At 47.8% G+C, this 22789-nt stretch overlaps 1 protein-coding gene across 1 annotated transcript in view; it reads left to right on the top strand.

The window, feature by feature from the left end:
- Positions 1-798: 798 nt before the first annotated feature.
- Positions 799-22789, top strand: part of LOC142297260 (5-hydroxytryptamine receptor 3A-like) — a 71595-nt gene continuing 49604 nt past the window's right edge. The window contains 3 exon segments of the mRNA XM_075341514.1: positions 799-999; positions 9123-9167; positions 16253-16362. Coding sequence (XP_075197629.1) covers positions 799-999; positions 9123-9167; positions 16253-16362 — 356 coding nt within the window.

The following is a 22789-nucleotide window of genomic DNA, read 5'->3' as shown; positions in this document are numbered from 1 at the left end:
GTGAGTAAGCACCTGCTGTTGTGTGTGTGTGTGTGTGTGTGTGTTTTGTAAAGGCACCGGTAGGTTAACCCCCTCCTGACCCGGGATAGATATTACCCCTGAAAAGTGGTGTAATACCTTGTAGCGCCTGAAGCCCAGGGGCGCTACACATACAGCACACAGATAGCGTCAAGGAGCAGTCCGTGTGCTGTCCGTGAATAACACTGCAATGTAAAGGAGAAGCTTTGTAATTTATTTATCCATATATGAAAATCACTGATGAAACTCCTACGATCAAACAGACTTAATGATGAAAATCGTTTCAAAAACCACTAATGATAGTCATACCATTTCATTTTTGCGTGCTTGAAAAATTACTCATGTAAAGGTCGTCATATCTAAAAGTTATCTGCATAATTTTGAATTTTTCTTTTTAAGCTTATTAACCCTAATTAGTTCCCATTCATACATCAGTGATTTGTCACATACGCAAAAAGCAATGAGTTTCAGCAGTGCTTTGGATCTGAGTTTCGGCAGTGTTTGGTCAATGTGTCACTTTTTACTTATAAGAAGCCAGCACACGAATTATACACTGATACCGTCCATGTACTGTGCGTAATTTTCACTGAACCACAGACTTGTATGGGTAATTTTGATCCCTGACTCTGATAAAAATGGATAGGTTCGAAGCAAAATTATGGCATGTGAGCAGCCCTATAGATTAAAATGGGCAAGTGTTCTATTCATGATAAGCAGAGATAAAACACGTACGTGATTCACCACCATCTGAATAAGCCCTAAATGAGGTTTTTTTTACTAATGTCATTTACGAGGAAATCCTATTCTCATCTGCCAGGCACTGAGGTTGTGGGTGAGTTTCGTTGTGCTGATCGCACTACAGAAGCCTTCCATGATTCATTCCATCAAGTGTTTTCAAAGAAGGCTCTCCGTCCATCAGAAGATGCTAATTACCCAACGTCCATAAACATTTCCATCACACTGTATGCAATCTTAGGAGTGGTATGTATGATATGTGTAAATATTTGCTCATCTATATTACAATACTCATCTAACCTGGCATATGGCATTGATAAGAGTGGCTGGGATGCTCAATATGAATGTACTGAATGTACATCCTTGTCTGAAGAGGCCATGACATATTTGGGCGCGCATCAAAATAATCTTTGTACCAGTCATGCGCCTCTTAATGAAATTGGCAAGGTCCTCAGCTGATGTGACCCACAACAACAAGCGTACTCCAGACATCACCTTTCCAAGGCTAAGCACTGAATACTTTTCAAAAAGTTGTAAAAGCCCACCATGGCTGGCGTAAGGCGATGCAATATGGCTAGCACTCAATGGTTAGTGATCAATCGTAGGGAAAACCCCGTAGAATATAGAGAGGGGCCAAAGATCTCCAAATTCCAATGATGTTGTATATCAGCAAATTGATCTAGGATATATACAGATGGGCAAACATTTTAGTCATATTCAGTCCTTGATCAAGGCCTACAAGGTATATACATGTAAGTATGAGTTTAAGCATGTGTGCACATGAGTTTTTAGTGTTTTTTTTTGCGCTGTGTATTTTCTCTGCATCAAAATTGCAGCATCTTACTGCTCCAGCATAGTGGATGGATTTATAGAAATCTCCTGCCCACTGTGCTTCTTTTTTACTCAGCGTAAACTGACCTGTGATGTGTGTTTCAAATCCACAACATGTATGTAAGTAGGTGGACTGATTGATTACTGTTGCATTTTTTTCCCCAAAAACACCAATTGTTTGTTGTATTGTCATGTAGTGTAATGTGAATTGTTTTCTACGTCTTTTGTAAATAATGTGATATGTGACCTATAATGGTAATGTGATGTATTGTAATGTGTTCCTGTATAATGCACAGCAAGGGCCTAGGTAGAAATGTTTTTATGTATATTGCATAGAACTTTCATATGTACTGTTGTTACCAGACTATAAGGTATGACATAGTTAAAGTTGGGACTAGCCCAAAAAAGGAGGGGTTAGCTGATAGGGAAAAAGATAGTTCCTTCTACAAAGTTAGTGAAGACCCAGTGCGTGACAGATATGGATGGATAGTCTTTAGGTTGTCAAGGCCGCATCCCTGGGTGACTTGTGGTGAATGAAGGTGAGAGGAGATCGCAGTCGAGGTATCATGATCCTAAAGTATGGAGCCTCCCCAAGCATCTGGAAGCACAAGGCTCTACTTTGGCACTACTGGCTACCCCATTACCTCCCTCCTTTACGAGAAGAAGAGCTGTGAAATCTGAAGGGTCTGGGAGCATAAGGCTCTACACTTGCAATTGTCTCAAAACCCCTTACCCCCTCCTTTACGAGGAGAAGAGACTGGGAGCTGCGAAAAGGAAAATTACTGTCTTGAGTTGGACTCTAGCGTTAGGCTGGGTTATGCTGGGACTCACAGAACCAGTAAGAGTGGAAACACTACAATGGGAATATCAAATATGTCTGGATATGCTTTGTGGAACTGAAAAGTGCTGGAAGATGTGTGCCCACTATCTTGTATATAGAGTTGATGAAGGTGAACAGTTAAAGGGAATCTGTCACTAGGTGTTTGCTACCTAATCTGAGAGCAGCATAACGTAGGGGCAGAGATCCTGATTCCAGCGATGTGTCACTTATTGGGCTGTTTGCTGTCATTTTGATAAAATCAATGTTTTCTCTGCTGCAGATCTAGTGTGCCGCCCCCATGCCAGCAGCCGACGCTGCTCGGATCCGGACCCGCTGTGTGGCTCAAAGGATCCTCCGGACCCGGGGGTCACGCGGACACGCCGAATAAAAAGGGGGACGTAGTTGTACGGCCTTGACCGTATTTGGTTCGTGATGCCACCCACAGTGTGTGGTGAAGCGGGACACCACCACTGCTGTTGTGGGATACCTGGGGAAGATGTAATGGCAGCCGGATGTTAACCCCTCTGTGGGTAGGGATGGTAGCCCCGGGGCCCAGTGTCTCTGTGCAGGGTATGGCGATAGCAGGGGCTTGCGCGCCCGAATGGACCAGGGGAGGTTTGATTACTCACAATTAAATGAATCACACGAGTCTTTTGGTAAACCAAGGTGCTGGTGGCCGGCCGCTGCGGCCAGTTGTACTCTGGTCCCTCACCCGGGCTGATGGTCGCCGTCTTCTCCTCTTCACTAGTTGTGGTTGTGTGTTTGGACTTCCTGGTATGGAACACGGGAGTCCACTCCCGGCTTTCCGTGTGCCTGAGGAGCCGTGTCCTCTGACGCTGACCTGTGGGATCTATGGGCCCTGGCGGTTGCCCTATCCCTCTCTGTGGGTGGTTGTCTGCTTTTGGGACTTTGGTTGGGGCAGGACCTATAATCCTGCCCTCAATCGGTTGATTAGCTAGGCAGTTGGTTCCGGTCCTGGCTTCAGGGTCCGATTACCCCCTCTGTGCACGGTTTCCAGTCGGGTCTCCAGTGTCGGTACCGGCGGGCTCCAACCCTGCTCCGATCCTCCTCGGATCTGCCGAACCGTCTTCCCGTCTCCTGCTGACGGAGACCACCGTCTGCCACCTAACCATGGTACCAGGGCTCCGACCCTGGCACCGTCCAACTTGAACTCCTCCTCCGCTGGAGCTACACCTAGCTCCAGCCTCCACTCCTCTCAACTTGAACTACAAAACATCACTGCTTGTTTTCCCGCCCCGGGCTGTCTAGACCCCTAGGTGGGCATTTCCTAACCGCCTGGTCCCACCCACTGGTGTGCCTGTCTTACACTGAGGGGGGGTGACTAGGGTTTCAGGTCGGCTGTATGTGACCTAGGCGAGGGAAGGTGTTATGCGAGGGCCTATTGTGTGACTACCTGGTTTTGCCAGGGCGTCACATTCCACCTTGTTTTAATACAGACCGTCCGCGGGCTGTCCGACCACCAACATTTATTTAACAGGAACTGAAAAGAGAAAAAGAACATTTAACAAGTATAACAACAGTGGTATAGTTGTTTTTCTTCCCTTACGGGAGGAACTTTTCTTAAACGTTGCACATTTAAAACCGGGATGGGACGGACCGGGTCCTTCTCACCTCACCTCCACCCAAAACAATCTGCCCCCTGGTGCCACCACTAAGCAATGGTACGCACCCCTTGCCCAAGTCCAGGACAGGTCCGGGTGTTGCCCTTACGGGCCGGGTAAAAAGTTTCTTACCCGGCAGTCTTTTTCAAGGGCCCCACGTCCAGGGGACCCCTGACCCGGAGGGTAGTCACCGGTTTTGGTGGTGACTGGGCCTCGGCCAACTCTACCGCAGGCCCTTCCTCCAACCAGCCTCTCCAGAGACTGCAGCAGGGTGAGAAGGTTGGTCAGGGACTATTTACAAGGCCTAACAGTTTTTGGGTTGGCCTGCCAGTTCACGGCCATGGTCCATTTTTAAACTTTTTTTAAATGGGAACTTTAAACAGTTAACAGTCCCAATGGGGACTCACACTTGGGGTGGCCGGGTTTCCGCTACCTTACTCCATTCTCCACCATGAGCCTCCAGTACCACCTCCATTTGGTACACTGCTCCGGACCCCGATGGTAGCTTGCCGCAGGTGATCTTTCTCCTTATAAGTGCGGGCATTCACATCCGCTTTATACCTTTCTCGGGCAACGATCCCCCTGCGCAGCTGCTGTTGCTGCCGCTCCCAGTACGGGGCACAGGTTCCGTGCTCCGCCTCCTGCTCGGGAGCCAGGCCCACACGGATGCCCTCTGTGCCGGCGACGACCGGACTCTCTCTCTGCCGTGGGCCCCATCGCTCAATGGCCTGCTCCTTCTCTCTGCAGGTATACCCCGGCTGCTCCACAGCCAGGACGGGGTACTTGGGAGCGTCTGGCGCCGTGACCGTGGTAGACTTCCGGTCGGGTGCTGCCTTCGTTGCGGCCGGGCGGACTGCCGGAGCTGACGTCATCTCTGTTGCGGCTGGGCGGACTGCCGGGGCCGACGTCATCTCTATTGCGGCTGGGCGGGCTGCCGGGGCCGGATGGGATGTCGTCAGTGGTGCCGGAGTGATAGTGACGGTAAGGCCTGAGGGCCCAGCAGCTGGGTCCTCCCCGTAGATGGTACGGGCCCCGCTGCCACAGACTGGGGCAGCGGTTCGGTCAGGGCTTTGGCTGCGGACACGGGCGACGAAGGAAACGGCGTGGTGGACGGGAGCAGGCCAAGCCCCTAGCCGGGACGGCCGGTTCCTGGGGAACATAGGGGCGTGACTCACTGCTTACCCGCTCCTCCGAGATCATCTCCACTTCGCGCGCCTGGACAGCTGCAGCCAGGCCCTTCATCTCCGACACCTACTTTACCAGCATGAAGTGGGCTTGGGCCTGGATCCTCCGACCCATCCTGCCGCGTTGGTGTTCAAGAATGGGTTTCTGCAGAGTTCTGGCGTCCCTGCATTTCATAGCGCTAGTTACATGCTGCAGCTTCTCCGCCCGCCCCCTCTTGGTCTTTTGCAAGCACTCCCTCGTGCGGCAGATTAGTTTCACTTTCGGCCTCAGGGTGTTGTTTCCTTCTGGCCGTGTTCCCAGGGGACGCGCCCTTTCTCGGGAAAGAAGAAGCTGGGCTGTAGTTTTTCGCGCCTAAAAATGGCAGCCTCTGAAAATTTTTCAACGGATCACCGCTGACTGTCCAATTCAAGGCGCACTTCCACCAGGTAGGTGGATGGGTTTGAATCCTGTTCGTGACGCCAGGTTTCGGGGTGTGCCGCCCCCGTGCCAGCAGCCGGCGCTGCTTGGATCCGGACCGCTGTGTGGCTCGAGGGATCCTCCGGACACGGGGGTCACGCGGACACGCCGAATAAAAAGGGGGACGTAGTTGTACGGCCTTGACCGTATTTGGTTCGTGATGCCACCCACAGTGTGTGGTGAAGCGGGACACCACCACTGCTGTTGTGGGATACCTGGGGAAGATGTAATGGCAGCCGGATGTTAACCCCTCTGTGGGTAGGGATGGTTGCCCCGGGGCCCAGTGTCTCTGTGCAGGGTATGGCGATAGCAGGGGCTTGCGCGCCCGAATGGACCAGGGGAGGTTTGATTACTCACAATTAAATGAATCACACGAGTCTTATGGTAAACCAAGGTGCTGGTAGCCGGCTAGGTGTAGCTCCTCCTCCGCTGGAGCTACACCTAGCTCCAGCCTCCACTCCTCTCAACTTGAACTACAAAACTTCACTGCTTGTTTTCCCGCCCCGGGCTGTCTAGACCCCTAGGTGGGCGTTTCCTAACTGCCTGGTCCTGCCCACTGGTGTGCCTGTCTTGCCCTGAGGGGGGTGACTAGAGTTTCAGGTCGGCTGTATGTGATCTAGGCGAGGGAAGGTGTTATGCGGGGACCTAATGTGTGACTACCTGGTTTTGCCAGGGCGTCACATTCCACCTTGTTTTAATACAGACCGTATCACACTAGCAGTTATACAGAGCTCATGAATATGCTGGACTACCTGTCAGCAGCCCAGTAAGTGACACATTGCTGGAATCAGGATCTCTGCCTCTACATTATGCTGCTCTTAGACTAGGTGACAAAAACCTGGTGACAGATTCCCTTTATGTAAAGAGTTATTGTTGAAACTGAACTGGTTGTCTCCTTGTGGAAAAGAATTGTGTGGCTCCGACGTATTAGAGACATCAAGGTGGGGCTGCGAGGTGTGATTTCATCACAGATTGACAGGTTTGCGACCAAGCGGGGGACGTCTGAGTGACCCACCAGGATCGGTCAGTGACATATTGGTAGCAGCAGTGGGATCTTGTGGGACCCCCCTGGCTGTTTCATGACAGGCACCTGATGCAGAGAAACGAGTTGTGTATAGCTGATAAATTACATCAATCTAAAATTTTCAGAGCTAAAATCCACATTTGTCTTGTTTAATCTGTCCACTTGTCCAAATCGTCATTTGGTCCTGGCCAGCTGATGCCAAGAGCAATATGCAGCCTACACAGGTGTACAGTCCACACAACACAAGTCCACACACCCAGCCAGAACCATGTGTTTGATGTAGCTCACCCAGACAGCCAAACTCAATCCTCACCTATGACTGCCGCCAGGCGCCACTCTACAGGTATGCTGAGTGTTCAGTGCAGATTTACCCTATAGACTTGCATTAGATGCAGAAATCCCCAGGTAAAAAAAGCACATGTGTTTTTAGTGCGTTTTTGCTGCGGAAACACATTAAAAGGCATGTGATTTTGTACATGAATATATCAAAAAAGTTGTCGAAACCATATACCAGGAAGTATCAAAAACAAAGTAGCTTAAACATGACACACCAACAAGAGACAAAAACACAGCATAAAAAACACGATAAAAAAGCATGAAAAAAAGTAGATAAAACACATTGTTAGAATGATTGATCACATCTAATAAAGGCTGCAGAAAGCTAACTCAGGAAAGGATCAGGAATTTACAATAAATTTTAATTGTTTTGCTGATGAATACAACATCTGAATAAACTCTTCATTGGAGTTTGAAGTGCCTTGGTCCCTCATTATAAGGACTAGCATAAAAACACCAAAAGTCTACAATTATCACAAAAACTGTGTGACATTTCAGAAAGCTGACAAAAATGTCCTGATGAACTGGGTCCATTATGATTCCCTCTGCCTCTTCTGACCTGCATAGGCTGTGTGACCATTTTATGGCACTGGAAGATCAAACTTGCTTTATAAATTCAGAACCTACTTGTGACTAAGTGATATTGGAGAGACCTTTAAAAACTGTCAGGTGTTTTATAGATTCAGTATTATTATTTTTATTACTAGATTTACTCATTAAAAACGGTCTGTTACAGTATACTCTCCATTGTCCAGTGCCGGTCTTCTGCTCCTCCTCTCAGTGACAACACTGCAAATGCAACTAGTCGTCTCCCTCATCTCAGCTCCCTCCATGCTCTATGTGTGAGCTGGAAGTCTCTTTTATAATGCAAACTTACGAAGCCTCGATCTGACGCTCTGTAGTCATATATTGTAAATGTCACTTCCAGGTCACAAAGAGCACAGCGTGACTCTACAGAGTCCACTACGTTCAGGTGTCCGTCTGTAGAAAACGTATATGTGCAAAAATGGCACAAAACAGAGCACACGCTAACATAGTGCGCCCCATTACAGTGAATGGCCCTGCCGGGCGCATGCGTCCGGAACACGCTTTGCAGAGTGGGGGAGGGGCGGTTTGGACGGATCCTCCAACGGGACCTGTGGACGTAGAGAGAAACGCAATGTGAAAGGAGCCTATGACATCATGGAATTAAAAACAGACTTTTTCACTAATGACTCATGCAGTGAAAAGAAACTTCCTTTTTCTACATACAGTAGTTTATAGTGACTCCACTAGTCCATTTTTAATCACATGATATCATAGACCTAATGGAAAAGAGAAGAATTAACTGGGTCAAAGGGGAAAAGAAGCAATTTTCGGTACACAATGTTATATAACATGATGACTGCAATATAGTAAGAAGATAACAATTTTGATGGGAGTGCTTCTTTAAACACATGGCGTTTTTTGTGAAAGGGAATAATCCAATGCAGAATTCCTGCAGTAGAAAATCTACAGTGAACGCTACAGCAGCAAAATTTTCTGTACATTTGTTTGCAGAAATGCTGCAGATTTACCACACTTTTTACTTTTATTCAGTGTATTCCCACACTGAAGATGTTGTCACAGAAATTTCTGCAACTGAAAATCTGTTCCATTTATCTGAATGTAGCTATTTCATATGATAAAAAAAACCCAAAAAAACCATAAAACTCTTGGAAAAAAATTGCAGCAAATATGCAATGTGTAAACGTATCCTTGCTTTTCAAAAATGGAAATCCTCTGTGAAGTCAATAGAATAAATTGCTGGACTGTGGTTTTAAAGTTTTGAAAATTTCTGATGATTCACAACCACTGAGGACTTCAGTTCTTTTAACCAATTTTTTATCTCTGCTGGATAACACAGTACAAAGATATATTTTAACTGACGATTCACAATGTTGCTACTGTAATACAGAGATGATTTTCCATCTATAAAATCCGGGTGGAAAATCATCTACCTATAATACCAATTTACCCATAATAACACTTCTAGTCATAACTAGAAATACTGAGAACTTACTTTCGCTCATCTGCAGATTGTTTTCTACTAAAACTATTTTATTTATTTTTTAAGAATGAGAAAGAACAACTACTGACAACCTTTCTATCAACACGTATGGTAAGCGAGCAGAAAAATCTTTGAAAAGGAGTTGTCACCCCAAAAAATTGATGTAAGTTACTTATACAGTTTTATAGGAGACTTAAGGGCGCTTTACACACTGCGACATCGCTAACGATATATTGTCGGGGTCATGGTGTTTGTGACGCACATCCAGCGTCGTTAGCGACGTCGCAGCGTGTGACAGGCTGGAGCGACCTAAAACGATCGCAAAAAAGACAAAAATCGTTTGTTTTGGAAAGGTCGTTTAATTTAAAAAAATTGTTGTCAGGTAAGTAGCGATGTTGTTCCTTGTTCCTGCAGCATCACACATCGCTATCTGTGACACCGCAGGGGTGACGAACATCTTACCTCCGTCCCGCCGGCAATGAGGAAGGAAGAAGGTGGGCGGGATGTTCGGCCCGCTCATCTCCGCCCCTCTGCTTCTATTGGCCGGCCGCTTAGTGACGCCGCAGTGACGTCGCTATGACGCCGAACGCACCTCCACCTTGAAGGAGGGATTGTTCGGCGGTCACAGCGACGTCGCTGTCAAGGTATGTGCGTGTGACGCTAGGGTAGCGATAATGTTCGCTATGGCAGCGATCACCACATATTGCACGTACGACGGGGGCGGTGATATCGCGCACGACATCGCTAGCTATAGCTAGCGATTTCGTAGCGTGTAAAGCACCCTTTAGCCCCTTGTGAGATTTCACTTACTCACTTGGCTGCATCTTAGGCCTCCTTCACACGTCCATGTTTCCGGTACATGTGACCGTTTTCACACGTACTGGAGATGCGGACACACGTAGACCCATTAAAATCAATGGGTTTACGGGTTGTGTCCGTGTGGAGCATACGTGTGTCCGTGTGGAGCTTACGTGTGTCCGTGTGTTCCACACATAGAGATGTCTGCTTTTCTCCGGTAGCACAGATGTCACACGGCCCGCACACTGTTGTACTCCGTATGACACGTACCGGAGAAAACATGTGACTGTGAAATAAAATGATTTTCTATACTCACGTTCTCCAGTGCTGCTGTCTTTGTCTCTGCTGTCTGTTGCTTCTAGGCTGGCTAATTTTGCTCATGAATATTTACTGCACTGCAGACCCGGAAGTAACATCAGCAAGGAGTCAGCAGGGCCAGAGACCGCAGAGCGGAAAACATCAGCATAAAGTTCCTGTTCTCCGTGTGTTTTCATGGATAGCACACGGAGAACACTTGTGCCAAAATCACAGCACACGGAGGGCCATACACACCTTAACACGTCCGTGGAAAAACGTGTGTGTTTTTCACGAACATGTGAAAGAGGCCTTAGAGGTAGCACAGGAACCATTAAAAGTTCAACCAGTTTATTTAGAACACATTAACAACACATATGATACACAACATACACGGGTTTCAAGTCTGTAAGTCCTGCAGTTCACCTGCACAAGTTTGGATATACTTCTTTAGTATCCTAGTGGAGTTAACTGACACTTACTGACATCGGTCACTATTCTCTCTCGGATTTAAAGTCTGGAACATTTGCGGTACGCCCGCCCACATTCCACTGATACTGGTCAATATTCACACATGGCTTTCAAGACTGTTAGGCTAAGAACGCACTTTGCGTTCTCCTACTTGCAGTTCTAAACGCACGTTTTGGGCTTAATTGATTTGACCAAAGTTGCCTTTTTAAAAATTTTAGCGCTGAAAACGCATGCGTATTTACCGCTTTAAGATGCGTTTTCAGCGCTTTTTACATGCTTTTTCACCTGCATTTTGACAGATGCATTTTGAACATCAAGACACTGCTAAATAAAGATTAAATAGTCAAACAGAATGAAAAAAGTGAAAAAAAAGGAAAACATAATTTTGGAATTAATATAGAAAAAAGTTTTAGTTCATGAAATTAGAGCGGTTATATAATATTTAATGCTAAAATAGCAAAAAAAAAATAATTTTCTTTAACCTCTTAACGACCTTTGACGTACTGGGTACGTCATGGTGACATGGTGCTAAACGACCCATGACGTACCCAGTACGTCATGGCTAAATCGGGGTCCCGGAGCCCCGGGGAGTGAAATTTGTTTAATTAAACTGTAGATTCGGGAAGGAGGGGACCTCTGCCTGACCTCAGGAGGGGTGGTGCCTCCTCCCCGAACCTACAGAGGCTGTGATTGGCTGACGAACGCCGCTCAGCCAATTACAGTCACTGTAATGTTCCAGCCATTGAAAATGGCTGGAACATTGAAATCTAGCCCTGATCAGTGCTGCTGTAGCACTGGCCATTGGCTGGAGCTGGGTGATCGATGCTTCACCCGCCCCCAGCTCTGATTGGAGAGACCGGTCTTGTGACCGCTCTCTCCAATCAATGTGGATCTGCGGCCTGTGACCGTCCCTGGAAGCCGAGGAGAGCGGTCTCTGCGGGTGCCTATCGGTAAGTTGCTGCCCCCGCCGCCCGCGTCCCCGATCGCCCGCCCCTGTCCCCGATCGCCCTGCCAGCCCCGCCGCGGCTCCAAACGCCACCGCCAGCCCCGCCGCTGTCTCCGATCGCCCCGCCGCTGCTCCCGATCCACCGTTGTCCCCGCCGCTGCTCCCGATCCACCGCTGTCCCCGCCGCTGCTCCCGATCCACCGCTGTCCCCGCCGCCGCTCCCGATCCACCGCTGTCCCCGCCGCCGCTCCCGATCCACCGCTGTCCCCGCCGCCACGCTCGCCGCTGTCCCCGCCGCCACTCCCGATCCACCGCTGTCCCCGCCGCCACGCTCGCCACTTTCCCCGCCGCCATGCTCGCCACTGCTCCCGATCCACCGCTGTCCCCGCCGCCACTCCCGATCCACCGCTGTCCCCACCGCCGCTCCCGATCCACCGCTGTCCGCCGCCACGCTCGCCACTGTCCCCGCCGCCACGCTCTCCACTGTCCCCGCCGCCGCTCCCGATCCACCACTGTCCCCGCCGCCACGCTCGCCACTGTCCCCGCCGCTGTCACACCCACCTTTTTCAGCCGCTGCTGCCCCCACTGTTTCCGATCGGCGGCCGCCGCCTCCTTCATCGGCTGCCCCTTCTCCATCGCCACTACACCTCCTATCCCTCCATGTGCTGCAAGCCACCCTCCCCCCACATGTGGGGGGAGGGTGGCTTACAGCACATGTGGGGGGAGGGTGGCTTGCAGCACATGTGGGGGGAGGGTGGCTGGCTTGCAGCACATGTGGGGGGAGGGTGGCTGGCTTGCAGCACATGTGGGGGGAGGGTGGCTGGCTTGCAGCACATGTGCTGCAAGTCACCCTCCCCCCACATGTGCTGCAAGTCACCCTCCCCCCACATGTGCTGCAAGTCACCCTCCCCCCACATGTGCTGCAAGTCACCCTCCCCCCACATGTGCTGCAAGCCACCCTCCCCCCACATGTGCTGCAAGCCACCCTCCCCCCACATGTGCTGCAAGCCACCCTCCCCCCATATGTGCTGCAAGCCACCCTCCCCCCACATGTGCTGCAAACCACCCTCCCCCCGGGGCCCCCCCTCCTCCATGTGCCATCTCTCTCTCCCATCAGACTCTGCCCCCCTCCCCGATCTGCTGCCTGCTCTCTCCCATCCTCCATCTACTTCCCCCTCTCACCCTCCTCAATCTGTTGCCTCCTTTATCTGCTGCCTCTTCTGTCTGCTGTGATCCTGCTGCCTAGATCCATCTTGTAAGGTAGGTATCCCCATCTCACCTCCCCCCCATCCTCTGCCGCTCCTCCATCCGCTGCGCCATTTCCCATCATCCATCCGCTGCGCCATTTCCCATCCTCTGCCGCTCCTCCACCCGCTGCGCCCTTTCCCATTTTCCATCCGCTGCGCCCTTTCTCATCTGCCGCCCCGCCCTCTCGCATCGCATTATCCAGCGCAGTTGCTCGCTTCCAGACTGCAGTGGATGATGCGATGCGAGACTCGTGCATTGCTCTCACGTTTGGCACTGGTCTTAGTGGCAGGCGCTCATTTTTTTTTTTTTTACACTGATGTCTGTATTTTTTATTTCACTAAACTAATTTTTTTGTATGGGGGGGGTCTAGTTTCCAAAATGGGATCACATGTGGGGGAGCTCCATTGTTTAGGCACCTCAAATGAAACATGGCGTGTGCTAATAATTCCAATCAATTTTACTGTGAAATGGCGCTCCTTCTCTTCTGAGCCCCGCCGTACACCCAAACAATTGATTTCCACCACATATGAGGTACCTGTGTACTCAGGAGAAATTGCACAATACATTTTATGGTGCATTTTTTCCTGATACCCTTGTGGAAAAAAAAGCTACCTGTTTGAAAAAACTATTTTGTGGTAAAAAAAAGAATTAAAATATTTTCACGGCTGAACATTACAAACATTTGTGAAGCCTCCAGGGGTTCAAAGTGCTCACTAAACAGCTAGATAAATTCCATGAGGGGTCTAGTTTCCAAAATGGGGTCAATTGTGGGGGAGCACCATTGTTTAGGCACCTCAGGGGGGTCTCCAAACGCAACATGGCGTCCGCTAATAATTCCAACAAATTTTGCTGTGAAATGGCGCTCCTTGCCTTCCGAGTCCTGCCGTGTGCCCAAACATTTGATTTCCACCACATATGGGGTATCTGCGTACTCAGGAGAAAATGCACAATACATTTTATGGTGCATTTTTTCCTGATACCCTTGTGATAAAAAAAAGCTACCTGGTTGAAGCAACAGTTTTGTGGTAATAAAAAGTTTTTTTCTTTTCACGGCTCAACGTTATAAACTTCTGTGAAGCCCCCAGGGGTTCAAATTGCACATCAAACATCTAGAAAAAATATTTGAGGGCTCTAGTTTCCAAAATGGGGTCAATTGTGGGGGAGCTCCATTGTTTAGGCACTTCAGGGGGGTCTCCAAACGCAACATGGCGTCCGCTAATAATTCCAACCAATTTTGCTGTGAAATGGCGCTCCTTGCCTTCCGAGTCCTGCCGTGTGCCCAAACATTTGATTTCCACCACATATGGGGTATCTGCGTACTCAGGAGAAAATGCACAATACATTTTATGGTGCATTTTTTCCTGATACCCTTGTGATAAAAAAAGCTACCTAGTTGAAGCAACAGTTTTGTGGTAAAAAAAAGTTTTTTTCTTTTCACGGCTCAACGTTATAAACTTCTGTGAAGCCCCCAGGGGTTCAAATTGCACATCAAACATCTAGAAAAAATATTTGAGGGCTCTAGTTTCCAAAATGGGGTCACTTTTGGGGGAGCTTCATTGTTTAGGCACCTCAGGGAGTCTTCAAACCCGACATGGCGTCCGCTAATGTGTGCAGCTAATTTTGCACTCAAAAATTCAAATGGCGCTCCTTGCCTTCCGAGTCCTGCCGTGCGCCCAAACATTTGATTTCCACCACATATGAGGTATCTGCGTACTCAGGAGAAAATGCACGATACATTTTATGATGCATGTTTCCTGATACCCTTGTGAAAATACTAATTTTTATGGCTAAAGTAACATTTTTGTGTTAAAAAAGTAAAATTTTTATTTTTTCGTCTACATTGCTTTGGTTGCTGTGAAGCTCCTAAAGGGTTAATAAACTTCTTGGATGTGGTTTTGAGTAGAGTGAGGGGTGCAGATTTTAGAATGGGGTCACTTTTGGGTATTTTCTGTCGCCTAGGTTTCTCAAATCACTCCAAATGTGATGTGGTACCTAAAAAATTTTTTTTTGTAAATTTTGTTGGAAAAATGAGAAATCGCTGATGAACTTTGAACCCTTCTAACTTCCTAACGGAAATTTTTTTTTTCAAAAATTGCGCTGGTGTAAAGCAGACAAGTGGTAAATGTTATTTAGTAACTATTTTGTGTGACATATCTCTCAGATTTATGGGCATAAAATTTCAAATTTTGAAAATTGCAAAATTTTCCAAATTTTCGCCAAATTTCCGAAATTTTCACAAATAAACGCAAAACATATCGGCCTAAATTTACCACTGACATGAAGTACAATATGTCACGAAAAAACAATCTCAGAATCGCCAGGATCCGTTGATCTCAGAATCGCCAGGATCCGTTGAAGTGTTCCAGAGTTATAACCTGTCAAAGTGACACTGGTCAAAATTGCAAAAAATGGCCGGGTCTTTAAGGTGAAAACAGGCTGGGGGCTGAAGGGGTTAATTGAATTGTCGAACTATGTGTGTTTGTGTGTAAAGGGACATATTATTCCATTATTTTAATGTCAGAAAAACATGCGTTTTTGAAGTCCAAAACGCATGTTTTCTGCACCAAAAAAGCAGGTAAAAAGCAGGAAATTTGAAGATTTTTGTTTTTTGCCATTTCTCATTGACTTCAATGTTAGCAAGACGCACCCATAATGGCAAAAACAACTGACATGCTGTTTCTTTGAACGCATGGTTTTTGCAAATATGCAAATTAAACGCAGCGTTTAGAAACGCAAAGTGCGGTCTGAAAATCACCATTTTCAATTGACTTTGCTGGAAAATCAAAACGCATGCCTTTTGGGATGAAAAAGGTGCTTCTCAAAACGGACCTAAAAAGCAGCAGAAACGCAGGTGGAAACGCAAAGTGCGTTCTTAGCCTTACCTTCTACAAAGGTTTCTTTGCAGGGCATCACAACCCTCCATACACTGACCCCAGTCAACTGAAACGAATCAAGAGGTGTCCTTGCAGTCAATCCTGTCTCATCAAAGCTATACTAATTCCTCTTAATGGAGAAAATATGTTCAGAAAAAAAACGCTTTGTGGCAAACAAACGCAACAAAAAAACCGCAAGCGTTTTGTGCTTTTTTATCACATGCGTTTATTTATTTATTTATTTTTTAGTAAAATCAATGGCTGGAAGGACTAAAAAACTTAGGGCAATAATGCGCAAAGAATTTTTTGTGCACCAAGCACAAAAGCAAAAAAAAGCAACGTGCGCACAGCATTTCAGAATTCTCATAGACGTTGGTGGGAGAAGGAAAGACATGTTGTTTTGGGCAACAAACTGCAAAAAAAAAAAAAGCGGCAAAAGACGCAGCGTGCGCAAACAGCTTAAATGTAATACCAAAATCCAATATTGAGCCTTATAAAAATAATAATCCTTTGATAAGTTTTATATACCATTGCCTAATGAATAATATTTTATCAATTTTTTTTAGCTGTGGTATAATGATTTTGCAAAATGGGATCCAGAAGAGTGTGGCGGTATAAAGGACATCTCAGTTCCAATTGAAAACATGTGGGTTCCAGATATAATTATCCAGCAGTTGTGAGTATCCAAAGTACAAACGTGAGTACTCCTCCTGGACAACTATTAGGCTGTGTGCGCACTTAGGCTATGTTCGCACGTTGCGTTTTTTTCCGCGTTTCTGCAGTGTTTTTAGCAGCAGCGTTTTTGCGCTAAAACGCATGCATTTTTGATTGCAAGCAAAGTCTATGGGAAAAGCAGAAATCCTGTCTGCACTTTGCTTTTTTTTCTGCAGCGTTTAATTTGCATATTTGTGGTCAAAAACCATGCTGAAAAAGAAGCAGCATGTCAGTTGTTTTTGCCATTTCTGCAGCGTTTCCTTAACATTGGAGTCAATGAGAAATGGCAAAACGCAACCAAAATCACAATTCCTGCGTTTTTCATGCTTTTTACCTGCTTTTCCACTGCGTTTTTGGCTCCAAAAACGCATGCTTTTCTGGACAAAAATTAATGGGTTCTAATGTTCCTTTACACACACACAATAACCGAAAATTTAAATGTTAAAAAATTATAAACTTCACCTATTTTTTTGATAAAATGTGCATAACCACTATTTTATCATTAAACTTGATAATTTCCCATATAGTTTGATTAAAAGTTAATTTTATACTTTTTTTCTCTTTTTTCATTCTTTTTGACTAACTCAACTTTATTTCTCAGTGTCTTGATCTAAAAAACGCATCTGCAGAAACGCAGGTAAAAAGCGCTAAAAACGCACTAAAAACGTGGTAAAAACGCATGCGTTTTTAGCGCTAAAAAATGGTCAAAAGCCATTTGGTCAAAAACCAAGGGAAGGAAAACGTGCAGAATAAACTGCAGGTACTCCGACGCAACGTGCGCACATAGCCTTAGCGTTTTTACCTGCGTTTCCGCAGCGTTTTGAACTGCAGCGTTTTATTGCCAAAAGGCATGCGTTTTGATTTTCAAGCAAAGTCTATGGGAAATAGGAATTTCTTGTGCGCACTTTGCTGTTCAAAAAAGCAGCGTTTTAGTTGCAGAAAATTTGTCAAAAACTCAGCGTTTAAAGAAGCAGCAGGTCAATTATTTTGGCAGCGTTTTGCTAACATTGAAGTCAATGAGAAGTTGCAAAATGCAATCTACTTCAAAATTCTAGCGTTTAACATGCTTTTTTGATGCAGAAAACATGCTTTTTGAACCAATTAAATGCATGCGTTTTTGACAAATGTTAATGCCATGATATGTCCCTTTACACACACACACACATAGTCCGACAATTAAATGCTTGAAAATCAATAAATAAATGTAATTTTATGCATAATTATTATCACAAAGTTATCATTTTATTAGTATAAGCCATTTTTTGTATGATTTTAATATTGATATTTGTTATCATTTTTCTTTTTTTTTATAGTGTTTGTATGTTTAATCTTTATTTAGCAGTGTATTTGTAATCAAAACGCATCTTATTTTAAGCAGTGAAAAAGCATGTAAAACGCGGTGAAAACACAAGCGTATTTATAGCGTTTTTGTGGTCAAAACCAACTTTGGCAAAAAAACATTTCTGCCAGAGGATGCGTTTAGAACTGCAACTACCTCGACGCAAACTGCGCACATAGCCTAACTCAAAAATCCTAGACTTTAGGACAACAGAATACAGATCAATTGTGAAAATTATTCCTCAGAATACACAATGTTGAACACCATAAATCTGTCATACTTGGGTTTTTTTTTCATATTTTAATATGAATATGCACAAACTTAGTCCAAAAGGACACAGTCTTCTTAGAGCCTTCAGAAATCCGCAACTTTTTTTTTTCTGCAATTGATATGCATATGTCGTGTTTGAATAATACATCATTTGAGAAAATATTAAATGAGTAGTCTTTTAGTGTTTTAGAAACTGTGCAAAATTAAAGTACTGTATATATGCAGTAAAAAAGAAAAAAAATGTTTTGCCACATTGCAAGAGCCATGCCTTTTTATTTTTTTAATTATTAACATAGGCTTAATTTATGTGTGATGTGCAGGGCCGTATTTACCATTAGGCACCCGTGGTCCCGTGCCTGAGGCGGCAGGATGCGGGGGGGCGGCACCTTCTAGCAATAAAAAAAAAAATTATTTTTTTTTTACATGTCCATTAAATCCGCTGTATTTTCGGAGGGGGGAGGGGGGAGAGGCGCACCTCCATTTATTTGTATCCGCATCAATTAAGACGCGAATGCAGACAAACTGCGGCGGCCGGGCACAGAGAGTTGATTGACCCCGGAACTGCCGGCGCCTGCACTTCCGGGGTCACAGGCGCGCCAATCAGCTCCTTCCTCTGTGCTGCATCCAATGCTGTGTGGATTTCACATGCAGAGCTCACAGCAGGACGCCACAGAGGATGCCGCGATGGAAGCCGGTGTCAGAAGAGGATACTCACGTGAGCCAGGAAGATGACAGCAGGCCCTGCAGCAGGTAAGTGCTCGCAGAGCTGAAGATTCATAAGGAGCGTGGGGGTGTCTCTAATGCAGACTGGAGATCTGTGCATGTGGTGGGGGGAGAGAGGCTGATATTGGGGGAGACTTGGGGGAAGAGAAGCTGATACTGGGGGAGGCTGGGAGGGGGAGGCTGATGCTGGGGGAGGCTAGGAAGGGGGAGGCTGATGTTGGGGGAGGCTGACGCTGGGGGAGGCTGGGAGGTGGGAGGCTGAGGCTGATGCTGGGGGAGGCTGGGAGGAGAGAGGCTGATGCTGGGGGAGGCTGATGCTGGGGGAGGCTGGGAGGGGGGAGGCTGATGCTGGGGGAGGCTGGGAGGAGGGAGGCTGATGCTGAGGGAGGCTGATGCTGGGGGAGGCTGGGAGGAAAGAGGCTGATGCTGGGGGAGCCTGATGCTAGGGGAGGCTGGGAAGAGGGAGGCTGATGCTGGGGGAGGCTGGGAGGAGGGAGGCTGATGCTGGGGGAGGCTGGGAGGAGGGAGGCTGATGCTGAGGGAGGCTGATGCTGGGGGAGGCTGGGAGGAGAGAGGCTGATGCTGGGGAAGGCTGGGAGGAGAGAGGCTGGGAGGAGAGAGGCTGATGCTGGGGGAGGCTGGGAGGAGAGAGGCTGATGCTGGGGGAGGCTGGGAGGAAAGAGGCTGATGCTGGGGGAGGCTGGGAGGAGAGAGGCTGATGCTGGGGGAGGCTGGGAGGAGGGAGGCTGATTCTAAGGGAGGCTGATGCTGGGGGAGGCTGGGAGGAGAGAGGCTGATGCTGGGGGTGGCTGATGCTGGGAGAGGCTGGGAGGAGAGAGGCTGATACTGGGGGAGGATGGGAGGAGAAAGGCTGATGCTGGGGGAGGCTGGGAGGAAAGAGGCTGATGCTGGGGGAGGCTGGGAGGAGAGAGGCTGATGCTGGGGGAGGCTGGGAGGAGGGAGGCTGATGCTGAGGGAGGCTGATGCTGGGGGTGGGTGGGAGGTGGGAGGCTGATGCTGGGGGAGGCTGGGAGGAGAGAGGCTGATGCTAGGGGAGGCTGGGAGGAAAGAGGCTGATGCTGGGGGAGGCTGGGAGGAGAGAGGCTGATGCTTGGGGAGGCTGGGAGGAGAGAGGCTGATGCTGGGGGAGGCTGGGAGGAGGGAGGCTGATGCTAAGGGAGGCTGATGCTGGGGGAGGCTGTGAGGAGAGAGGCTGATGCTGGGGGTGGCTGATGCTGGGAGAGGCTGGGAGGAGAGAGGCTGATGCTGGGGGAGGCTGGGAGGAAAGAGGCTGATGCTGGGGGAGGCTGGGAGGAGAGAGGCTGATGCTGGGGGAGGCTGGGAGGAGGGAGGCTGATGCTGAGGGAGGCTGATGCTGGGGGAGGCTGGGAGGAGAGAGGCTGATGCTGGGGGAGGCTGATGCTGGGGGAGGCTGGGAGGGGGAAGCTGATGCTGAGGGAGGCTGGGAGGAGAGAGGCTGATGCTGGGCGAGGCTGGGAGAAGAGAGGCTGATGCTGGGGGAGGCTGATGCTGGAGGAGGCTGGGAGGACAGAGGCTGATGCTGGGGGAGGCTGATGCTGGGAGAGGCTGGGAGGGGGGAGGCTGATGCTGGGGGAGGCTGGGAGAAGAGAGGCTGATGCTGGGGGCAGAGAGGCTGATGCTGGGGGAAGCTGGGGGAGAGAGACTGATGTTGGGGAAAGCTGGGGGAGAGAGGCTGAAACTGGGTGGTGTGGTGGTCTTAGTATGATGAATGGGGCAGCATGGAGGTGTCATTATGGAAAAGAGGAAGGCAGCATTAGGAGCTCATGGAGAGGGGCAGCATGCATGGGACATTGTGAGGAGGGGGCAGCATGCATGGGACATTGTGAGGAGGGGGAAGCATGCATGGGACATTGTGAGGGGAGGGCAGCATGCATGGGACATTGTGAGGAGGGGGCAGAATGCATGGGACATTGTGAGGAGGTGGCAGCATGCATGGGACATTGTGAGGGGAGGGCAGCATGCGTGGGACATTGTGAGGAGGGGGCAGAATGCATGGGACATTGTGAGGAGGGGGCAGCATGCATGGGACATTGTGAGGAGGGGGCAGCATGCATGGGACATTGTAAAGAGGGGGCAGCATGCATGGGACATTCTGAGGAGGGGGCAGCATGCATAGGACATTGGGAGGAGGGGGCAGCATGCATGGGACATTGTGAAGAGGGGGCAGAATGCATGGGATATTGTGAGGAGGGGGCAGCATGCATAGGACATTTGGAGGAGGGGGCAGCATGCATGGGACATTGTGAAGAGGGGGCAGCATGCATGGGATATTGTGAGGAGGGGGCAGTATGCATGGGACATTGTGAGGAGGGGGCAGCATGCATGGGACATTGTGAGGAGGGGGCAGCATGCATGGGACATTGTGAGGAGGGGCAGCAATCATGGGACATTGTGAGGAGGGGGCAGCATGATGTGAGGTCAATGTGCAGATCATATTTCATAATTGAGGAAGGTGTGGTGGGTATAATTTATAAGGGAGGGCAGTGTGTAGTTTATTAGGGGCAGTGTGACAGTCACAGTATATAAGTGGGGACGGTGTGGTGGGAATATTTTATACTCATGCTATGTTTTGATGTGCCTGTGGTGATCCCCATTGGGGGGTGGGTTAGTGCCCTTCATTTCTCATTGATACTTTTTCAAGTGTTTTACAGAGTAGATCTGCCTTAAACAGATGTCGTGTGCGAAAACTCATAGTGTTACGTTGTCACTAAGGGGCCTAGGGCAGCACGAAGGCAAAATACAGCCCTGGTGATGTGTATTTTTCAATGAAAGCAATTTGGTTTGCTTATTGACTGACACATTTATTTAATTATTTTGGGGGAAATGAGAAGAAAATATTTGACACCTATCAAAAGAACTCCCTGGAGGACTTTGTTAGAACCATGACTTCCGCTACAACTCATGTCTAAAGCTGGGTTTACACACTGCAACATCTCAAACGACATCGCTGTAACGTCACCGGTTTTGTGACGCAATAGCGATGTTGTTTGCGATGTTGCAGTGTGTGAATCACATCAGCGACCCGGCCCCTGCTGTGAAGTTGTAATCATTACAAATCGTTCAGGACCATTCCTAGGTCCTTTGTTTCCCGCTGTGCAGCATGCATCGCTGGAAAGTTTCAGTGTGTGAAAGACTTTGCAGAGACTTTGTTAGCAACTTCCCTTTCAAAAGGCTGCTTATCAACGTCCCCAACAACCAGCTAGGTCGCTCTGCAGGTCCGGATCACTGTTGAGTTGTTGGCCAGGTTTGCCTGTTTGACAGCTCACCAGCGACTTAGCAGAGACTTAGGGAGGTGACGTTACAGCGATGTCCTTTGCGATGTTGCAGTGTGTAAACCCAGCTTAACGGCTGAGTTCTTATTGACTGGGGCATTTCAGAAGTTTTATCAGTTAAAAAGGGATTCCCATTGCTAAGATCCTATCCCAATATGTAAGGTGTAGTAATAATAATAATAAGAAGAAGAAATGTAGTATACAGTGGCATGCAAAAGTTTGGGCACCCCTGGTCCCAAAGTTGAAGTTGTGGTACATTGTTCTACTGTACAGAGACACCTGGCAAATATGGCCTTCATGATAGAGTCATCTGAAGAAAACCTCTCCTGCACCCTCACCATAGAATTCTGTGCCAGAAGTATGAAAAAGAACATCTAAGCAAACCTTACGGATTTTTGTAAACAATTCTGTGGACCGATGAGGTTAAAATAGAACTCTTTGGCCACCATGATCAAAGGTGCGTGTAGAGAAAAAATGGCATGGAATTTCAGGAAAAGAACATATCCCCAACCATTAAGCATGGGGGTGGCTTAGTCATACTTTGAGGCTGTGTTGCAGCCAATGGCACAGGGAACATGGCACGTGTAGAGGGAAGAATCGATTCCATTAATTTTCAACAAATTCTTGATGCAAATGTACATACACCATCTGTAACTTAGCTGAAGTTGAAAAGAGGACGGCTTCTACAAATGGATGATTCTAAACACATGTAAAAATCCACAATAAACTACCTCAAAAGGCGC

This window comes from Anomaloglossus baeobatrachus, chromosome 3 (assembly GCF_048569485.1).
Source record: "Anomaloglossus baeobatrachus isolate aAnoBae1 chromosome 3, aAnoBae1.hap1, whole genome shotgun sequence".
Lineage (NCBI taxonomy): Eukaryota > Metazoa > Chordata > Amphibia > Anura > Aromobatidae > Anomaloglossus > Anomaloglossus baeobatrachus.
The sequence above is the reverse complement of the archived record's forward strand: the minus strand, read 5'-3'. Positions and strand labels throughout refer to the sequence as shown.